The 21,348-nt window shown below is 43.0% G+C and overlaps 2 protein-coding genes across 2 annotated transcripts; both read left to right on the forward strand.

Annotated features, from left to right (window-relative positions):
* The first annotated feature begins 239 nt into the window (after window positions 1–239).
* On the forward strand, window positions 240–18,901 carry LOC103627717 (probable serine/threonine-protein kinase SIS8). The gene is made up of 14 exons (XM_008648027.4): window positions 240–1,196; window positions 5,829–6,263; window positions 6,560–6,663; window positions 8,177–9,552; window positions 9,805–9,845; window positions 10,518–10,586; window positions 11,055–11,155; window positions 12,347–12,425; window positions 12,533–12,631; window positions 12,718–12,786; window positions 17,815–17,864; window positions 17,948–18,124; window positions 18,246–18,383; window positions 18,481–18,901. Exons 1-13 carry the CDS (start codon window positions 501–503, stop codon window positions 18,355–18,357), a joined length of 3,408 nt encoding a protein of 1,135 aa, XP_008646249.2. The 5' UTR covers window positions 240–500; the 3' UTR covers window positions 18,358–18,383; window positions 18,481–18,901.
* Window positions 18,902–19,200: 299 nt separating this feature from the next.
* Window positions 19,201–20,257, forward strand: LOC100277433 (uncharacterized). The gene is given in 2 exon segments (NM_001150994.1): window positions 19,201–19,755; window positions 19,832–20,257. Coding segments are annotated over 2 exon segments (612 nt in total). The 5' UTR covers window positions 19,201–19,284; the 3' UTR covers window positions 19,973–20,257.
* The last annotated feature ends 1,091 nt before the right edge of the window (window positions 20,258–21,348 follow it).

Consider the following 21,348-nt stretch of genomic DNA (forward strand, 5'->3'; position numbering starts at 1 on the left):
GACGTAATTTGGCAGCTAAACTAAGCTTCATTTGGTAATTAACCGCAAGCCGCCCCCAATTCGTTCCCTTTCGGGTAAAACCCTCGAATTCTCTTCGCCTAATCCTCCCTCCCCTGGTCGAGTCATCGCCGCGGGGACGGCGACGGGGACGGACGAGGCGCGAGCTAAGCCGGCATGAGTAGGTTACTAGTCGCTTGCGATTAGCGATAACGACTAAACTAATGCGGTTTCGGCCACTCGGGGACGAGTCACAGCTTGTTCGCTGCGGTTTGCTGCGGCTGCAATCCGGCTGCGGCTGCGGCTTCTACAGTATTTTTCTCTCTATAGATTGCAGCTGCAGCAGTCCAAACAGCTGCACCAGTGTCGGCGAGGGCTATTCAGAGACCCTCCTCCGCCTCAGCGTCTCAGTGGCCATGTCGGATCCACCCACCCACCACCAACGCCACTAGTAGCAGCCGAGGAGATAGCTGCGACGGCGACTCGGTTTCGGCGGCGGCGGCATGAAGAACTTCCTCAGGAAGCTCCATATCGGCGAGGGCTCGAGCGACGGAGCCTCAACGCCCCCGCCCCCGCCCTCTCGCAAAGGCGGTACCGGTACCGGTGGCGGTGTTGGTGGGGTTCATCATCATCAACCGCACCACGATCAAAGGCATCAGACCTCGGCGGTATCCAGTTGGCTCGATTCGGTGCCTACCAGGCCTCCGCCGCCGATTCCTGTCGAAGCGGAGGTGCCGACTTCGTCGTCGTCGGCGTCGTCGCTCGGGGTTGGGGCACAGGATAGGAAAGCGAGGCAGTCCGGGGGAGTCGAGAGGCGGCGGTCCCAGCAGGAGGAGAGGGAGCGGAGGCGGTCGCAAGAGGAAGTGACGTTGAGGGAGCGGAGGCGGTCGCAAGAGGAAGAGACGTTGAGGGAGCTGAGGCGGTCGCGGGAGGAGGAGATGGAGCAGGAGCGGAGGCGGTCTCAAGAACAGGACGAGGTGGAGGAGAGGGTGATAAGAGAGTCGTCAGAAGCGGAGGAGAGGAAGCGGGAGAGGGAGAAGGAGGAAGACGACCTGGAGGCGTACCAGATTCAGCTGGTGCTAGAGATGAGCGCGCGGGACAATCCGGAGGAGATGGAGATGGAGGTCGCCAAGCAGCTTAGTCTGGGCTTCTGCCCTCCACAGAGATCCCCTGCGGAGGTCCTCGCGGTCCGATACCGGGTCAGTTTCTAATTCAGCACTACTTAGCATGTTCAGTTTCATCTTCCAATCACATTGCATGACCTATTTTCAATTCAACGCATTTGTTTTTCGACTTTAGACAAAACTAGAAAAAGGAGGCGCCCTTCGCTGCGCCCTACCTCCATTAGTCAAATACATTAACAAACTTCATTTAGTGTGATTCAAAGTAGACAGTGCACACTAAAAAATAGACTGGTTCGGTATAAACCAATAGCAAAGCTCTTTTAAAAAATTCAGAGTACAACGCAAAAGAATGCTCAATTATACCATTAAAAATTCAAGTATGTAGACACAAAACAGCTGACAACTAAGACAAGCATAGTAATTTTAAAGCTGAAGCTAATTTTTATTCTTGCAACACAACTTGGAGAAATGTATAATGATAATTGTTGCAGCAAGATGTTGTGATACTTTCAAGTCAAATATGACTTGGTACATTTTAGTCAAAGAAGCAGGAACAGGGACCTATCTGTGTTAGGGAAGAAGTTAAAAGCACGATCACTCTCCATCTGCCAGGCTTTGCTGGATATCAAGCTTTTGCAGTTCTGCACAAGAAATGTATACAGTTATCAGAGTAGCAAAATGAAAATACAACTATACATTATGCATACAAATGCTAATTTATAGTGAGAAAAGCGAGAAAGAAAACGGCGACATGTTTATGATACTGTAGAACAGAATCCCTAACGACTATTAATTAATCCATATGTCAATACCGATTATTAGGCTCAAAGTAACTCCTTTATCTTTTTTTACAACATTGCACCCCTCGGATGCCTTTGTCTCGCCATCTGCTCTTCCATTTTGTTCATCTAGTCAAAAAGCCAGAATATACCTTTCCACAACAGGTACAGACCAACAACAACGATTATGGATAGCAAAATAATCAGTAGCGCTCTCAGAGCATAAGTCTTCACTTCATGCAAAATATAGATATTTGGCTGTAACCTCGTTTGAGGCCAAGGCCAGACTTTGTTTCCATTATGAAAAAATTGCAAAATATAGATATGTTATAAGGAGCACGATTTTCAATGAAAGCAGCACATGTGTGTAGATTACAAACCTGAAACTTTGACATTTTAACTTCTTGCCCACGGTCAAGCTGCTTCCTGTGTTTGGGCACATTTACGACTTTCACAGAAGGGACCTGATTATTTGAAGGCAACGGAAATGAGCATAAATGCACCAATATAGTTTGATGATTACAACGTTTGCAAAGAACAATACAACATATATTTTTTGTATTGAAAAAACCCATGTCGTCCTATTTATACGTTAGTCTAATGCAAATATTTATCCTCTATGAGGAAACAACCGGACAATATGGGTCCACCATTCTAAATAGCACCTGTCACAAAGGCTGTAAAAATTATGTGTCAAATTTCTCTCCCACACATGATCACAATATGCTACAAATAGCTAAAATGCAAGCAATAATAAACGCTATAGTGGAAGCAATAGAAAAATAGGACGCAAGGGCAAGCTTGTGCAGAGAAAAAGAAATAAAGCACATGGGGTTTCTCAAAGAGTAGAAGCCGTACTTTGAATCGCTGGCTGCTCAGTCACCCCTTCTTGGTTGCCTGCTGGCCTTCTTATCAACTTTTGTAATACAGAAAGACATTTCAATGGCCTTGATTGCCGGTGTGCCAGTCGATTGAGGCTTCGATAAATGAAAACTACAAAATCTCCAATAATTAGAATCAGACAACTTGTCATGCTTCATAAATGTTGTTCTGGTTCTCTCTTTTTCTTCCAAAGGGACTGTTCTGGTTCTCCTGTGCCCAACCATGACCGTTCCTAGAATTGGTACAAGCAAACATATTCAACAATAAAAATGAATTTAGAAAAGCGAAATTAGGGTGTTGGATTGGAATTTTGGGTTCCTTAATCTAATTAGCACACTAAATTAGTATCGTTTTACTACCTGCGTCCTTCCTAATCTACACAAAATCAATAGGTCTGATAATCTGCAGCACAAAGTTTTTACACCTAAAAACTAATACTTCAGAAATTCAAAGGATGACCGATATCCTTATTGCATTGAACACAATAAAGCATTGTGAGGAATGAAGCTGTAACACACATGAAAATTTAGTGTGCAGCAAGCCAGGAGTAAACTAATATAAATGACACATCATTTTGAGAAGAGGACCAACATCACTTGATAAAACTTCATTTGGAGAGGACTGCACACTGCCTTCTTTAAGGAACTTCAAGGAGGTTTGGTTTGTATCATTAATTCATTATGCTCTCCAACAACTTCCCTGAAGGCAAATGCCACAGATACATGAGAGCTTATAAGATAACTAAATAAATCTTTGTTTCTGCTCTAGGAATTTATTTGCAGTTATGCATATAAGTATATAACCTATTTATATGGTGCAAAGCAGGAAAACTGATGAGTCAGGATCAATAAACATAGCATAACATATACCTAAGAGAATGGATACCCGTATATGTATGAGCCTCGTCAGATGACAGTTGTGCTTTCAATATAGAGTATAACACTATAACCTGCTGTTTAGCATTCTCAACATGTGCTTCAATCCACTGTCTTTCACTTGTTGTAAATCTGTCATCAAAATATAATGTTTCAGAATAAATTCAAGAATGGTGAGAAAGTTGCAAAGCTGGTAAAACACATTGTTAGGTGTCTAAGAGGTAAACACAACAAACAGAACGTGGTCCCAAATTTTACAAAACAAATAACCCAACGAATCAATAACAATGAAAGGTCACAACATAAAACTTGGGTATTGGAAACATGCAGCTATATCAAAATGCTAATTGCAAGCAGAAATAGGGTGCACACCTATTTTTTTATTTACGAATCATAATGAGGCCTTGGTCCTCACAATTCACCTTAGATAATTAGGAGGCTACCCATTACAGAAGTTGGCCATCCTCATGACCCTAAAGTTTAAGACAATACTTTGCTTCAACTTCAAGGCTTACAATGATCTATCTTGGGATAACTTGAAATTAGGCCAAAACTCCTCTGATGGTGGTCCACAAAGCTTAAAAATCTGGTGCAACTGTTCCACCTGTATAAGTGAACACAAAACAACAAACCATCGTAAATTCATATTGATGCTAAAAAAATAAAAAAACTACAAAGATGTATGGCAAATAAATTTACAATTTATCATGAAGAAAAAGAGGTACAGGCGTACAGCATGTTCAACTTCACCCTAGTTTAGATACTCGATAACAAAAGCTAATTACATGTGGATCATCCACATCCTCAGTATGCAAAGCATATGTAAACAAATAAGTATAGGTTTGTATGTGCCATTAAAAAGGGCACATCAGAAAGCTTGCATAGACTCTTGTGCCTGGGAACAACAAGGAGTCTAGAGACGGAACTGTGGTGGACCATGTTTAGAGCGTCGAAAGCTGCTAATCCTGGAATCGAGTTTGGGGGCATGGTTGGGGTATGAGTTGGGCAGAGAAGAGGCTCGACTAGAAACGAAGCAAGCGAGAGGCTGATGGCTTTCGATGCAGATGCAGAGGTAAGGCTGAGGAGGCGTCGAGCTGCTAGGCACGCGACTGTTGACAACATGGTGACGTGGCCGGATGGGGAGGCGACTGGATGGGCACCTCGGTGGCGATTAGGGGGAGGCAGAAGGTGTGGTGGCTGCGGTCGTAGGGGAGCAGGTCGCCGGAGCCACAGGTGTCACAGAGGAGCAGGTCGCCAACACCGACGACCTAGACGTCTCTAAGCGCGTGGTCGGCGGCGAAGGGGGCGGTGGTGGAAGGCCGTCCCCCACGGCGAGGCGGGCTGGTGGAGCGAGTCGAGCATGAGCGACGAGCGCGAGGTGAGGAGACAGGGACGATGTGGGAGGGATGGGAGCTGGACACGGCGTGGGGTTATGGGAGCCGGACACGGCGATATCTCAAAGCTCAGTTTGAGGATGAGTTCGCATCCGGACCTTTACACGTGTCACCATAGTCGGAGCGCCGTACCCGTGAAGCACAGGGAGGGCTTCAAAACGGGTGAGGTTTTAATAACCTTGATTTCAGCTGCATGGATTCTTTCATGTAGTTCCCACTTCATAAGCGTCCACCTATCTTTCCAATTTTGGCGTACACTTAAACACTACAGGATCACGCTCATTAGTCATTGCATATGTAGCTTCGGGCAACAACTAATATGCAATTAGGTCTTATGTGCAAGCGAGGTTTCTGGTTCGTTAGATTATGATCCAACCATGTATCACATTTAACACTTAAATAATTAAACCCTTCCACCACCGGCTCGTGTAGATTTATAGAAAACCCCCTAACAAACCACGATCATGTCTACGGTTAGATCATGATCTAACGGATCAAGAGCCTCGCTTGTACGCTTGTACATAAGGTCTGATTGCATGAGTTTGCCGTGGCTTCGAGTGTGCTACAGCATACCCATTATTCTATCAGTGGCTACAGGGATTCTTTCACCTATGATGACTGATCAATCTTCATCTGGATTATAGTGATCTGATATTCTGGGTGGCACTGATGTTTTGTGAAACCGACTCATGTCCCCTACTTAATTTTTGACTCATCGTATATCTGACATGTCTGGTGCCTCATGATATGATGTATTTGTTTGTTCATCATTGACAGAATTTCAATGCCCTTGGCTATGACGACAAAATATTGGATGGATTTTATGATCTGTTTTATGTTGGAAATGGGCCAGCAGCAGTTACTATGCCCTCTTTTGCTGAGCTACGAGTCCAGCCATTTTCACATAAAGTCGATTGGGAAGCTGTGTTGGTCCACAGAGGTGAAGACCCTGAGCTTATGAAACTTCAGCAGGAGGCCTTAATCATGAATCATGAACTTCATTCGAGAACTTCAGAATCTGTGGGCAATGCTTTGGTTAAGGGACTTGCAAATCTAGTTGCTAGACACATGGGTGGAGTGTTTGATCCTGAGCGCATGTCAGCGAAATACCAGAATATGCTTAGCTACTTAAGAAGTGATATTGGAAGTGTAATTGTGCCACTTGGCCAGCTAAAAATTGGTCTAGCTCGTCATCGTGCACTGCTGTTTAAGGTTAGTAACTTTATAGACATGTTTAGGCTGAGCTAACCTCCGATCTTGTAATTCTTGCACCAGCTGTGAACTTTATTACCATCAGAGTTTGTCAACAATGAACATTGAGAATCATATTCTGTAATGTGTTGCATGTTGTCCTAAATTTCAAATTGAATATGTAGTTCTCTACATACCAGATTTTCATGCTGTTCTATAAACTCCCTGAACACATGATACAACAACTGTCAATGACGTCTGTTGAAATGACAATCAGAAGTATGCTAACAGTTAATTCTCATCATGCTTGGATGTAGGTTTTGGCTGATGGCCTTGATGTACCTTGCCGTCTCCTGAAAGGAAAGCGATACACTGGATCAGATGATGGAGCTTTGAACATTGTGAAATTTAAAGACGGAAGGTATTGCACCCTTTGCATATTTTTTCTCGAAAGCATAGAGAGCTACACAACATATATATTAAGAAGTTTTAGGTCCAAATTAGACCAATACAAAAGTCTATGGCCAACCAGCTTATGGCGGCCAAAAACGACAATACATAAAAACATCCAACATCATAGCGAATGCAGCTAACTACGGCTGGAGGCTGGAGAGCAGTAAGGAGGGAGAGATCCCCAGCTCCAGCCAAAGTCCACATCTTTAGCTCCTGATTAAACCGGGAGATAGCAGCACCCATATATGGAGGAAAACTGTCAAAGGCACATCTATTACTATGCTTCCACAACGTCCAAGCTCCAAGGATTAGCAAGGAGTTGATCCCCTTCTGCGCAATCCCAGAAACCTGCTTAGAAACCCACTCCCACCATACAATAAACCTCCGATTTTGAGGCTGTGGAGACATGCTCTGAAGATTGACTTTACTGAGGATATGGAACCAAAATTCTCTGGCAAAGACACAACTAACCAGCAGGTGATCAATCGTTTCTTGTTGTTGATCACAAAGTGGACATCTAATGGGATGAACCAGCCCCCTTTTGCTTAATTGGTCAGTTGTCCAACACTTATAAAGACAGAAAGCCAAATGAAGAATTTACACTTTGGGGTGTTTGGAAGCAAAGTATTTTTGGAGTTTTGAGGTAAAACCATGATATTGGAGAATACCATAGTATTTTTTCAAGAGTGTTTGGCTACATTGTAAAAAACTCTGTTTTGAATACCATTGTTTTGTAGATACCATGGTATGTTTGAAGTATTTGAAACTCCACTCCAACCCAAAGTTTTTGTCTATGACTAGCCTTGCACATGTATACTAAATACCATGGTTTGAGATACTTTGTCTCCAAACACATATTGCTAAGAGTGCTGTAAAAAATACTACGGTTGTGACATGACATCTTAAAACCGTAGTATTCCAAAACCATGGTTTTGAAATACTTTGCTTTCAAACACGCCCTTAGCCGGAGCCCAGATTTGCAAATTTGGTTAGCAGACTCAAAGTGGACAGACCCAATGAAGAGTGCCTCGTACTGTCCATTGGCAGCTAGCATAAAAACATGCCTATCTTCAATTTGCTCATGCAGCTCCACTTCCAATAATAGGTTCCATACTTCTAGAAACTCCACTAAAACCCCAACCGACAGAGCACAGTTGTATCAGCAACCCCACTTCCCTCATTGATGGCCTTGAGAACTGTTCTAGACTTGACAGCTCTTTTAGACACTGCAGCAAGGATGGAACAGTAGAGGAGAGAGGGGATGGCACTAGAAGGGGACACAGACAGTCCTAGGTGCTGGTCTTGCACCTAGGGCAGTGCCTTGTTCCATTTGGTCTTGTCCCGCCTGTCCTTATTGGAATTGGACAACACGGCACACTTTTGTTCTGTGTAGACATCAAACTTGTTTCATTCTAATGCTGTCACTAAGAAATGAATTGTAAATTAAATATAATAACCACCTATACTTGCATGTTTTGCAGGGAATTTATTGTTGATCTTGTGTCTGATCCTGGTACACTTATTCCTTCAGATGTTTCTGTTTTGTCCACAGAATTAGACAGGAATTTCGTCTCTGATAATCAACACTTTGGCCAAGATGATAATACCAATCTGTTGGGATCTTCTCTTAGCGGTGTATCGAGCTCAGCGTATGGTTCTTTTGAGTATGAGTTACTTGACCGAAGATCCACTTCAAGCAATGTTGGTCCTTCTGATACTGATGGACCTACAACTAATCTGACAAGCAATCAACAAAATATGTCCTCAAATTCATTCGATAAACTATCAGTTAGCACATTCACAAGTGAAAATAGGCCTGTCAGTAAAGAATCTACAAATCCAGATTACATTATTGTTGGAAAAAACAAAGAAAAATATACTGCGGCCGTTGATTCTTCATCATCTTCACCCTCTACACCAGATATGGGCAGCGCTCCAGCTGTCCGGAGAATGAAAGTGAAGGACATTTCAGAGTACATGATTAATGCTGCCAAGGAAAATCCACAATTAGTTCAGAAAATCCATGAGGTTTTACTTGAAAATGGTGTTATGGCACCACCTGACCTGTTTTCAGAAGATTCAATGGAAGAACCAAAGGACCTCATCGTGTATGACACCACCCTGTTTCAAAGCAAGGATGAAATGAAAAGGAGGATGAATGAGCTTGGGTCAAGGGAATACACAGATCGTGGTCATGATCCATTGTTGCCTCATCATCCTGGACATGAACTCCAACCAAAAGTGGCTCCTCACCGAGCACCTCTGGAGTCACTTAAGCCTGTTGAGGGTTTGGGCATTTACCACCCACATGATATCAGAGATATAGCATCTCCGTTTGTTTCTCAGTACGAACCTTCTGCACCTCCTCAGGAAGCTTCATCCCAACTTACAAAGCAATTGCCTGTCACAGCTGCTGCTGTTGCAACTGCTGCAGTGGTGGCATCCTCTATGGTTGCTGCAGCCGCTTTATCTACCAATGACGTAAACTTTGACGTGCCTGTTGCTGCTGCAGCCACTGTCACTGCAGCTGCAGTTGTTGCCACAACTGCTGCTGTTAGCAAGCAATATGAGCACTCGGATCCTGGCAATCAGCTGTTTAGCGTACCAAGTACTTCTCAAGGAAATAAATCAGTTGAGAAAGCTGGAGGTGACCTTTGGGACAAACACCATGTTGAAACTGATCATGGCCAAGATAATTGTCTGGACCAAGAAGTTCCTCAGGAAGCCGAACGAACCTCTGATAAATCAAATAAATCAAGTGGGACAGAGGATGTGAAATCTGATCTTGCTTTGGACAATGTTGCAGAGTTTGAGATCCAATGGGAAGAAATTTCTATTGGTGAACGGATTGGCCTTGGTAAAGTTGACTTATTATTTGATTATTTATGAAAATGTTTTCCTAATCATACTACTATTTCATTGACTGGGGGAAATGAATTCTTTGATCTTTTTTCTTTAGAAAACATATTTCATGTTTTTAAAATTCAATCTCATCTTTTTCTTTGACTTGTAGTCTATTTTGGACCTTTCCTATATTCTTCTTAATATATTGATGCACAATTCTCTTGCGCGTTTACGAAAAAAATCAATTCAACCTGTTTTGTTCCAGGATCGTTTGGAGAAGTTTATAGAGGAGAATGGCATGGAACAGTAAGTTTTTCAGTCAACAAATTCCTTATCTTTCGATTTTGAGTCGACAAATTCTAAATGTGCTATGGAAAAAATATTGAAGTAAAGTCAACCCTTTTGATGTACTGATATAAGGATGTGCAATGTTTTTTTTTTTGCGAGTGAAGAAATGTTAATTTAGATATCACAACGTTATCTGTGCCAACACTGAAATATAATACCTCTTTTCTTGCCAATCTTTACTGACATCTAGTAATGAGGAAAAAGCAGTTAATAAAAGGCAATGAACCAATGAATAACTTCATAGTATTGGTGGATTTTCTCCATTTATACCATGAAACAGTTAATCTTGTAACAAAAAAGAGTATATTTTATTTATAGACTTGAACTGCACCTACATTTTCTTTCTGCTGCTTTATGTTTTCCCTACAACTTTAGGTGACTTCATAATTTCATATATCTTAGTGACAGGTCTTAGTATCATTTGAACTAACAGGTTTTAAAACATTTTTGGCGTCAGTAGTTCTTTTTTTTTCTTTTCGAAAAAAGCAATGATCCATCCGTTGTTGCATTCTGTCTTCTGAAGTTCTAGCTATTTCACTTGTTATTGTCACTGTATTTTTTTACCTTTTGCTTTTTCACTGCTACAAACTATCAAGTTGTTTACAGAATCACAAATTTGTTTGTCTATAGGAAGTTGCTGTCAAGAAGTTTTTGCAACAGGATATTTCAAGTGATGCTCTGGAAGAGTTTAGAGCTGAGGTATATTCCTCTCTCTATGGCAAGCCATCCACTGACATAAATGGGCTGAAATACAGAAATTGCTTTTGTTAATTGTGTATTTGTGTTTGTGCTTTTCTGTACTTTCTGAGAGCACACGCCTCTGTGCATTATTTGTATTATTCTTCAAAACTTGAAAATTACTGTAAATTTTGTTAGAAAAGTAGTGCTACATTTTTGTGAACACACAGGAGAACTTTGTCTAGTAGATGATAGATAAACGGTGTGAAATACACAATCTTTTCTGACGCTTCATTTTGACTACTGTTTCTTAATTAACATGCAAATTCCAACTGTTTATGTATCATCAAGGTTTTAGTGATTATGCCAGCATCCCCAACAATCATTTCATAGTTTGAAAAACTTTACTCCATTTATTAGGGATTAGAGAATTTGAGTTCTTTCGAAGTTGTTCTCACACCACCTGATAATGCATTACTTCATGTCTAGGTGCGAATAATGAAGAGGTTGCGCCATCCTAATGTTGTTCTCTTCATGGGTGCCATCACTCGTGTGCCTAATCTTTCTATTGTCACTGAATTTCTTCCAAGGTGGGATTCCTTGATTTAGATTACTTACTTTATGTACTAGCTGTTGAAGTGTATAAGTGGATTGCCTACCTCCTCCTAGTAGCTTAATCTTTTGGGTTGAACTGGCTAGTGCGTCCACTCTAATGTGGTATCAGAGCCATAGGTCTCGAGTTCGAATCCTACCAGAGGCTTTATTTGTGCCTCCATTCCTTTATTTTTACATTTGCGCCTTTCTCTCTGGCTACATGTGAGTGGGGGTGTTGGAGGGTATGTGGATTGCCTACCTTCTCCTAATAGCTTAATCTTTTAGGTTGAACTGGTTAGTGCGTCCACTCTAACACTAGCATCTAACACAATGGCCACCACATAATTTACCTTATGATTTAGAATGCAATGTGTTCCCCGCACAAAGTTTTGTTTAATATCTTCCATGTTGCACATTTTTTCTTGAATAACTAGGAATGACTAAGTTGCATGAATATATGAAGATCTCTTTTAGGCTATCTCCAGCAGTCTTTCCTATCCCACCTCACCTCCTATTGTGAACAATGTTGTCTGCAATGTAAAATAGTGCAAAAGTGTTTTACACGACCATATGCACGGTCTGCTATGTAAAATTGTGCATTAAGTTAGTAGGAAGTGACATATTATCGAGTTTACCACACGCGATGTTCATTGATTTAAGAAATATGAAAAGGTATGCTTGGGGCAATGATATAAACAGTATTATTCGACACATACATGCCATGCATTTAGCTATGTAGGATCCACATACTCTTTTAATCTTAGTTAAAAAAAACTCGGCCTGTCGGGGTAAGACAAACCTGAGCATTGTATTGAGAAGAAGATCTTCTCACATAGATTGAGAAAACTCCCGAACCCCTGCCCCACCCATACACAGTGGCACCATAGCCCATACGAGAACGACCGACCTGTGCTTTGGCGTGGGATAGATGAGAGGATTTTTTTAATCCCGGCGTGAAATTGGCTCCCATGGGGATTTGAACTTATGACCTAAGCAATGCTACTGAGACCACCTAACGAACTTAGCTAGAGGCCCTTTCTCTTTAATTTTAGTTGACACTTACCCATTTGAATACCTCATTCAACTCTCCGTGAACAGCATGTAGATGTAGCTGCAGCTTCCAGCACTTGCTAAAAATGTGTGTTATTTACTGAATGTTACTTGTACTGTTGTTATTGGTATTGCAGAGGCAGTTTGTTTCGTTTGATTCACCGACCCAACAACCAGTTAGATGAAAGGAAGCGCTTAAGAATGGCACTTGATGTGGTATTATTATTAATGAAAATTTTGAATATCTCTATTGCTAGATGCCGATGTATATATAGAGAAGTATATGTGAGATATTATCAGTAAACTTTGTTTCTATTATCTAGGCTCGTGGTATGAATTATCTGCATAATTGTTCACCAGTTATAGTTCATAGAGATCTGAAATCCCCGAATCTACTGGTGGACAAGAATTGGGTTGTGAAGGTAACATACGAATTCCTTTATAACAGTGACATTTTGCATTTCGTGCACTGTGCATCACTAGTTGCTACATGATCTTTTGTTATTAGGTTTGCGATTTTGGTTTGTCAAGAATGAAGAACAATACCTTCCTGTCATCAAGATCAACAGCTGGAACAGTAAGCTTGCATAACTTGGCAATAGTATAAGTTTTTTTTTAAATGCTCCTGCACTCTCCCAAAAAGTATTTTGCGTAATCCTAAAGCATTTGTGGTTTAACAGCAGGTGTATCCAAATTGCTTGAAGTGTGTCTAACTTTTTGTTTTTGGGAGAGTGTACAGGCACTTGCATTTGCCTCACTTGATTATATTTTGTTCCAATGTTGAGTCCTGTAACCATGTAAATTAAAATTGTTTCCATTTGTTCTAAGTTTTTTTGCTGAGCTCTTATATATTTAGAGTTTACCTGCCGGGAATACACTTTTCTGATGTGTAGTTAATATTAATACAATTGCATCAGGTATTAATAAACTTACTCTATGGTGCTCCTTGAATATGGAAAAGAAATGGAATTTTGAAGGTATAATTTTAATTGCCCTAGTACAAAGGAAAGAACTCAGCCTATGTTGTCTCAACATAGCAGGTCCTGAGCCCCGCTGAAGGAGGAGGGTTGTGATAGGTTTAACAAGCTAACGTTGAACCTAGCCATTCTAGATGGAATATATCCAAAGTTTTAGCCTTTAATAGGAATGAATAGAAAACAACTATCCATGTGCCTGAAGTCCTGAACCTTAATTTGTGGCTTTATGTTGGGTTTTAACTCTAGTCTATCCTAAGTTGCTTGGGACAAAAGACTTTGTTGTTATTGTAGTACAAAAGGAAGAGTGAGAAAGGCAGGTCTAGTGCAGGGGTGAGAGCTGTCTCACTGAATCACCAAACACCAGGTCGTGGGTTCAAAGCAGTCTATTTGCATTTGCGGAAGAAGGCTTGCCTCGATTTATCCTTTCCCCAGACTCCACTCATGTGTGAGCCTCCAGCACTAGGTCTTCCCTAGTATAAAAAGGAAGAGTTTTGATGATAGTTACAGGGTTTAGATGAATGGCAAAGGTCTGAAGTACATCCTTACTGTAATATATTAAAATTATCCCTAGGATCGTGTGTTTCTTTCAATTTCTTGTGAAGATGCTATAGCCGTCAAATCTCAAATATACAAATAATCCTTTTGGTAATCAAGCGAAGGAAAAAAATATTATTTATGGAATACACTGTGTGTTTGAATAATGCTACTCAACAAGCAAAATACCACTCTCTTCTTTAATCTGGTTTCCCATTGGGTCTCCTTACCCTAGGTGGTCTGACCATCATCCTTTAAGTTGGTTTATTGCACTGATTGCCGTAAGAACAACATTTGTTTATAAGATAGGCCTCTAGCTTAGTTGGTTAGATTGTCTGATTAGCACTCCTCAGGTCTTGGGTTCGACAACCGTGGGAGCGAATTTTAGGCCGGGGTTAAAAAAATCTCCTCATATGTCCCACGCCAAAGACAGGTGTAAGGTCCGGACTTGGTCGCGGTCGTTCTCACATGGACTACAGTACCACTGTGTATGGGTGAGACACGAGTTCAGAGTTTTTCTCGACCTGCGTGAGAAGGTCTTCTTTTTAATTGTAATGCCGTGAGGGCGGTCTTACCCACGCAGGTCAGTTTTTTAAGATAGGCCTAAATTACGGTAAACCCCACTTGAAGGCCTCTACAAGCTTTTATGGACTATGGGCTACACAATACACACAATTACACAAAGGGTAGCAGCAGCGCTATGTGAAGGGCTTTTAGGGAAGCATACATTTTTTTAGTTTGAGTTGTTACCTACGGATAAAGAATAAGCTAGATTTAAGGTTGCCACCTGGTCTACAAAGGCATCATATTGTTATAGGATTTGCTTCCTCTGATCCTAGATATAAGTCCATCTGGACTTGACTGCTTGAGCACAGCACATGAATCATTGCTAGGGTTAAGATGGGTGGCAAGTGCATTACATTCATCAGCAAGCAGTTAAGTAGGGACCTGGAAGAATGAATCAAAAAGGTGCATTGAAGTTATCATAAACTTATATGTGGTGTATATGTGTAATACCATGTCCACTCCCAGACCAGCGGTACTTACTCCTGTCAGCCCTCTAGTATCATAGATCATCCCTACAGACCAACACAAGTCTTTTGTGCGCACTTTGTCCTCACTCATGTGCACCCGAGAAAACTTCCCGTCGGTCACCATCTCAGACTTGTTGTGAGGTTCTTTTGAGATATGCTTCCAAAAAAGGTGCACTTTGTTTGTATAAGTATTCTATCAATCCTATTAAATATTAGGCTAGGATATCATAATTCATACTCCTTAGGAGACCGACGTCCTCGTCGGTGAACCCCAAGACAGAAATGGATCAAAGGAGGGGCTACTAAGCCAGCCAATCGTGACGCTAGTGGTATGAAGACAGATGACTGGTACCTTGTGGTGGGCAACCTGTCCAATTAGCTATTGTTGCCTGCCGATCTAGAACCTGGGCATGGGTGTCTGTTGACCATAGTCGTGCCATGGAGTAGATGGAGGGCAACCACCAGTCAGACAACTACGTGTCAATGACTAACGGATAGCGCAGATGCCGGACATCAGATAACTATGGTTAGGACGCATACTAGGACGAGGCCATTGGCATATTGCTCGTGTGTTGGATAAGGACATTTAATCTTTTGTTGTCTTTACGGATGAAACTAAATAACTAGTCACTAACAACTGAGTCGTCAACATGGTATTTTATGTGACATCCCCGTAAAAACAACTAAAAAATAGATTATCATGTTAGATGCGGACATGACTGATGTGTGGTGGCTTACAGAGTGGGACATTTGAGTTAGTCTAGAGATCTACTACTACCTTTAACACACGGTGGCCGGGCGGGGCTGCAGCCCCGACAGCCCCCTACGAATCCGCCCCTGCGTCACATGGGCCATATGGCCGAATCCCTAGCCCACAAACCGGTGAAACCGCGAGGCTCGGCTCTATAACACCCCGTCCACTCCCGGACCGATGATACTTACTCTTGGTAGCCTATATAGTCTTTTGTGTTTACTTTGTCCTCACTCATGTTCACCCGGGAAAACTTCTCGATCGGTCACCCATCCCAAAATTGCTCTAATCCAAGCACACTGCACACTTAACCTATATGATCTTTCGAGATATGATTCCGAAAAAGAAAATGTACCTTACTGTTATGAGTATTCTATCAAATTCTATTAAGCCTTGGACTAAGATATCACACAATCCACACGGGCCAGGATATCACAATATGGGAGAAGGTTCAATCGACTTATTTTTGTACGTCAACAACAATAAGCTCCATAAATTGGACTGGGACTGAAATGTCAACATAAGAGGCTCGCTGAATTAGCACCTAATTTATTCAACTTGATCTCTAGTAGAAGTGTCAAGAGAAGGACGGTGGCTCAGGCCCTAAATAATTAGGGTTGGGTGGTTGATGTAAGACTGTGTCCAACAGATCATGTATATGGTCGTGCAAAACACTATTTTGCATTGTAGATAGCAATGTTTACAGAGTGAAGTTTGAAATAGGAGGTGTGATAGAGAATGATATAGGAGAGCTGCTAGAGATAGCCTAAGTGGGGGTCCTTACAGTGCAATTATTGGCTGAGTACCATCTATAGATGCCCAAGTGGGCCGATACTAAGCATGACACGACCCGTAGTGCTTCGGCACGGCACGAGCACGATTCATATAGTGCCAGTGCCGGCACGACACGAGTCTAGTGCCGTGCTTCGGCCGTCACCCCGACACGATGGGCTGGCTAGTGGTCAGCACGATTAGGCATGGCTTAGACCAACCAGTGGTCTATAGATGTGATTGTGAATTGTGATTTGTTATGATTTTAAACATAATAAATTCACTTTATAATGGTATAAATCTTCAAGTTTTAAAATTATATATATAGATATAATCTTAAAGATCTATATTTTCTGAGCTCTTAAAGTGAAATAGTGCTTTGGCTGGCACGAGCACTATTAGACTGTCTCCAGCAACGTCATCTATATCCATCCTCTATATCCGTACTTTACAGTCTACTCTAAAAAATTACATCCTCTATATCTCCTTCCTCTCCAACAACATCCTCTAAATCACATCCTCTATACACATAAATACCTATATTAGAGACATTTTTAATTTTTGTACATACGTATTTGTCATACTCTCAAATGTATTGTACATATTTTAGTCTTGGTAAACCGGTTGTTTAAAGTATTTAAATGGATAGAGAACCGTTTAGAGAAATTCTATATATAGAGGATCCAACAGCGTCCTCTAAATTTAGAGGACCGTTTAGAGGACGTTGCTGGATGGAGTAGAGGACGACCTCATCCTCTAAATTTAGGGTACAAGACCCTTTAGAGGTCCTTGTTGGAGTTAGTCTTAGGTGTTAGTGTCGTATAGTACCGGCACGACACGATTAGGCACTATAGTGTAGTGCCTAGGCCGATGGTTAGACACTAGTGACGGCACGACACGATTAATAATAGTGCTTAATAGTGTCATGTCTAATAGTGACAGTGTCGTGCCGTACGGCCCGTTTGGCCATTTATAGCACCATCAAATTAGGGACTTAGGGTATCTCTAGCAACCTCCCTATCTCACTCCCTATATCACTCTCTATTTCAAACTTCACTCTTTAAACAATGCAATCTACAATGTAAAACAGTGTTTTGGACGTCCATATCCATGCTCGCTGGAGACAGCCTTAGTAGATGTCCCAGATCAACACCGATGGAAACTGTCCTCTTCTGGTTCCTACAGCAGCAAGTTGGCCTACCAAGTTTTTTTTCTTGCGGACTATCAAATTTTCCTCATGGAAATAATTTGGAAAGGTTGGGCTCCACTTAAGTGCTGATTATTCGTTTGGTTGCCCATCAATAATCAGTGCTCGACGGCTGATCATCTTGCCAAACCTGGGATGATTAAAGATAAACATTTAGCTGTTTAGAAACTAGTGTGACTGGTGATAAGATTATTAGATTAACCAGTGTGAAATAGGGCTGTGTTTTCAGGTTGGCTTGTGCTAATCCGTTCATATGATCTTTATCTGTCACACTGGTTGCTGCAAATGCTACTTTTCGCCACTTCTACTGAATAGTTTGGTTGATGTGCAGGCGGAGTGGATGGCACCAGAAGTACTTCGGAATGAACGATCGGATGAAAAGTAAGTGGTTAAAGACTCGGTTAAAAATAACCTTATCACAGATGATTATTTTGTGCATGCTGAAATCTTGCATGGGCTGGCAGATGCGATGTTTTTAGCTACGGAGTCATATTATGGGAACTTTGTACACTACTACAGCCTTGGGAAGGTATGAATGCCATGCAAGTGGTTGGTGCAGTTGGGTTTCAGAATCGTCGCCTTGAAATCCCAGATAACATCGATCCTGCTGTAGCAGAGATAATAGTGCAATGCTGGCATACGTTAGTATTCTTAACTTTCTTGGTGCAATAAAAAATATTTCACCGTTTATGGTGCATTGCATCTTCCTAACCCACATGGATTTTTTTTTATTTGCTAAATTCACTTTGCTATATGCCTCAGGGATCCAAAGTTGCGGCCATCATTTGCAGATATCATGGCTGCACTAAAACCACTGTTGAAGAACTTGACCAGCAATCTAGCCCCTAAGAGAGTGCAACAAACAGATGAGTGAGACAAGGAGGTTGACAACCGCCCAACGTCCGTAACTTGTAGGATTATTTCTGTACATTAACAGCAAGCATGTGTTCAAAGATGAAAAAAGATGTGATGTTGGTATGTTTGCTACTCTATCCAGCTAGAGGTGCAACATTTCGGATTGGCAAAGCCATGGTAAGCTTAAGGCCGCTTGCCATTGATCCACATTCGAAGATCAGTGCTGGTATACCCGTGAAAGAAGACGGAGGAGGGCTGTGATCTATGCAAAGAATTGTGCAGAACAGTAATGTTTTGGCACTGTGGAACGATTGAACCAGGAACTCGTATGGGTGGCAGACCGGGGCTTTTGTTCATACCGTCCCTTTTTTTTTCTTTTGTTGCCTCACCGAATGGTGGGTATTATTATGTGTAAGGTGGCGATTGGTTCACGAAACGTAATGTAAATGACAACGGTAATGATTCATGTTTGATTACCAGCGGTAACAAGTTTGAATAGGACTATATCAGTTTCTAGGGTGATATATGATTACATTACACATAAACAAATATGGTTTACGTTATCTGTTACCGTTGACCTTACAAATACGTGAACCTGCCAACCTGAAAAGAGAGGGAAAGGTTGCCCTGCTTGTGTTGCGAGTTTGGACTCACCTCACAGCTGACGCGTGTCCACTTCGCCTCTCACCATCCGTCGTGAACAGTGGATCCCGAGCGCGCTGGGCGTTCCCGCTTCCATTCCATCTAACCAGTTCCCAGCCACGAAAACTCCGCAAACATCGCACGCACGTACGCCGTTTCCATGCCATGCATGGACACCACGCGCTAGTTAACCCGAGATCGGCCCCCCATCGCTGATGCCAGGACCGATCACCCGACGACGCACAAACACCACTCCGCACGGATTAGCCGACGCCGACGGTGAGCAGCCCATCAGAGCGCGACGATGGCGGGCGTCTTTTGGGGAGGCGGGAGGGCGGACGAGGTGGCTGACTTCGACGAGTACGACCCCACCCCCTACGGCGGCGGCTACGACATCGCCCTCACCTTCGGGCGTCCGCTGCCGCCCTCCGAGGAGACCTGCTACCCGATCTCCACCGCCTCCTCGTACGACCGTCCGCAGCAGCACGGAGGCCGGAGGCCCGGGGCCGAGGAGTCCCACGGCTCAGCTGCAGGGTACGGTGGAGGCGGCGGCGGGTACGCGGGGGCGGGGCGGCCTCATCAGCTTCATAAGGAGGAGGAGACCCACGGCTACGGGAGGAAGGGGGGACACGACGACGACCACGAGCAGCAGGCGTACCGAAAGCCGAAGCCCTCGTACGGGCACGGGGACGGCGACGACGACCACCAGGCGTACAGGAAGCCGAAGCCGTCGTACGGGGACGAGAGGCCCAGCTCCGGCCGGAAGAAGAAGAATGTGAGCGTAGGCTGCCGAATGGCCGATGGGCCTTGAACTCGTAATCTGGGCTGTTTTAAACATGGTGAAATTACAGGACGACGACGATGACTCTGATGACGACGGCGCGAGGAAGCCACGTTACAAAAAGAAAGACGACGACGACTCGGATGACGATGACAGGAAGAAGCGCTACGAGAAGAACGACCGCCGCCGCCGCCACGACTATGACGATTGAGCTATATGCATGCAGTCTCGTATATACACATGTGCTCGAGTCACGCGTTATGCAATGTATCATCCCCATTGCATCTCCTACTAGCAGTACTGTAGTAAATAAGCGAAGCTGAGATGCAGGGGGATGCATATGGTGGACACAGTTTTGATTTCAAGTGACGCCGCTTTACAGCCTACTTCTTCCTTGTTTTTGTTCTTCACCTTTTGTACTGTTCTGATGGTAACCTGTATACTCGCGCGGTTACTTGCGACCATTGTTTTTTTTTGAACAAAATATTACTGTCGATTTTCAGGTTCACAGTAACTAAAAAAAACGTCATATACATGACATGCTATGCTACACAGGTGCTGTTCTTCATAGCTGGTGAACTTGCATTCTTCACTGACATACATACACCAATTTCCCAATAATCCTAAACTCAATAACAAAAGTGCAGTTAGAAATGACATTATTCATCCATCGATCGCGTAGCGACGACTACTTTATTTGAGAAAGTGCATGCTCTAATTGCATCGTCTTCCATGCTAGCACAGTATGTATTGGCAATGCTGTCTAATACTAGGTACACTCATCCTCTGTTCTGAGCTGGAAAGCATGCTGGGGTGGCTATTTGATGGCGCGCGGTGCTGTGTCTTCCCGTGTCGTACGTTTGTGTCACGCACACTTGTTTTGGCCTCTCTCGTGCCAAGCTAGCCAACTTTCGGTTTCATGCGGTGCTTGCATGCATGATACTAGTACGATGTTTCTTTCTTCAAGTTTTTGGAGATTTTCTTGTTTTTACGAATAGGGTACGGATATCATCACAAGTAATGTCTTGCTATCTGGTTCAGTACGTACGTGTTGATGTGACCGGTAGTTGTTGGATCTTAATTTGCTCTTCTTGCGTACGTTGTGGCCTGTAGTCTAAACAAACCACCGATCGTTCCAAGGAACACATCGCATCAAGGCCATGCATATGCTTGCAAAGTCACCAGCATGGTTGTGGAGGATACGATTAGGATACACGCCGGTACGGTGTCTGCAGCGCCAGCGGGGGCGGATCGGAGGCACGTACGGTAGTAGCCCGATCGAGAGACAGCTCGGGATGTGTATTCTTGGGCCGGAATTCAATGCACCGCATGGATAGCTCTATCTTCTTCTCCAGGTCCAGGATGGGAGGAGCAGGAGAGCACTGTTCATGATTTGGTGCATGTCGTTGGTCGTATTCCCCAGAACGGTGCTCGCGTCGTGAGCTTAATTAGGCCAGTCCCAACCTGAAAATAGTAGTATCAATCATGCCAAATAACACGCACATGAGCCCGACACGGTGGAATGTTTCTAGGATGCGTTGGACCGAGGCGCTATGGTGTCTGATGACCTTGAGTCATAGGGCCTGA

The sequence above is a fragment of the Zea mays genome, chromosome 5, assembly GCF_902167145.1.
Source record: "Zea mays cultivar B73 chromosome 5, Zm-B73-REFERENCE-NAM-5.0, whole genome shotgun sequence".
Taxonomy (NCBI): domain Eukaryota; kingdom Viridiplantae; phylum Streptophyta; class Magnoliopsida; order Poales; family Poaceae; genus Zea; species Zea mays.

What these genes read in the sequence shown, in the direction of transcription:
- LOC103627717 (XM_008648027.4), top strand. Translation starts at nt 501, where the DNA reads ATGAAGAACTTCCTCAGGAAGCTCCATATCGGCGAGGGCTCGAGCGAC. An exon ending in TGGTGAACGGATTGGCCTTG is followed by an intron (nt 9,553 to 9,804) that starts GTAAAGTTGACT and finishes GTTTTGTTCCAG; the next exon opens with GATCGTTTGGAGAAGTTTAT. An exon ending in AATGAACGATCGGATGAAAA is followed by an intron (nt 17,865 to 17,947) that starts GTAAGTGGTTAA and finishes ATGGGCTGGCAG; the next exon opens with ATGCGATGTTTTTAGCTACG.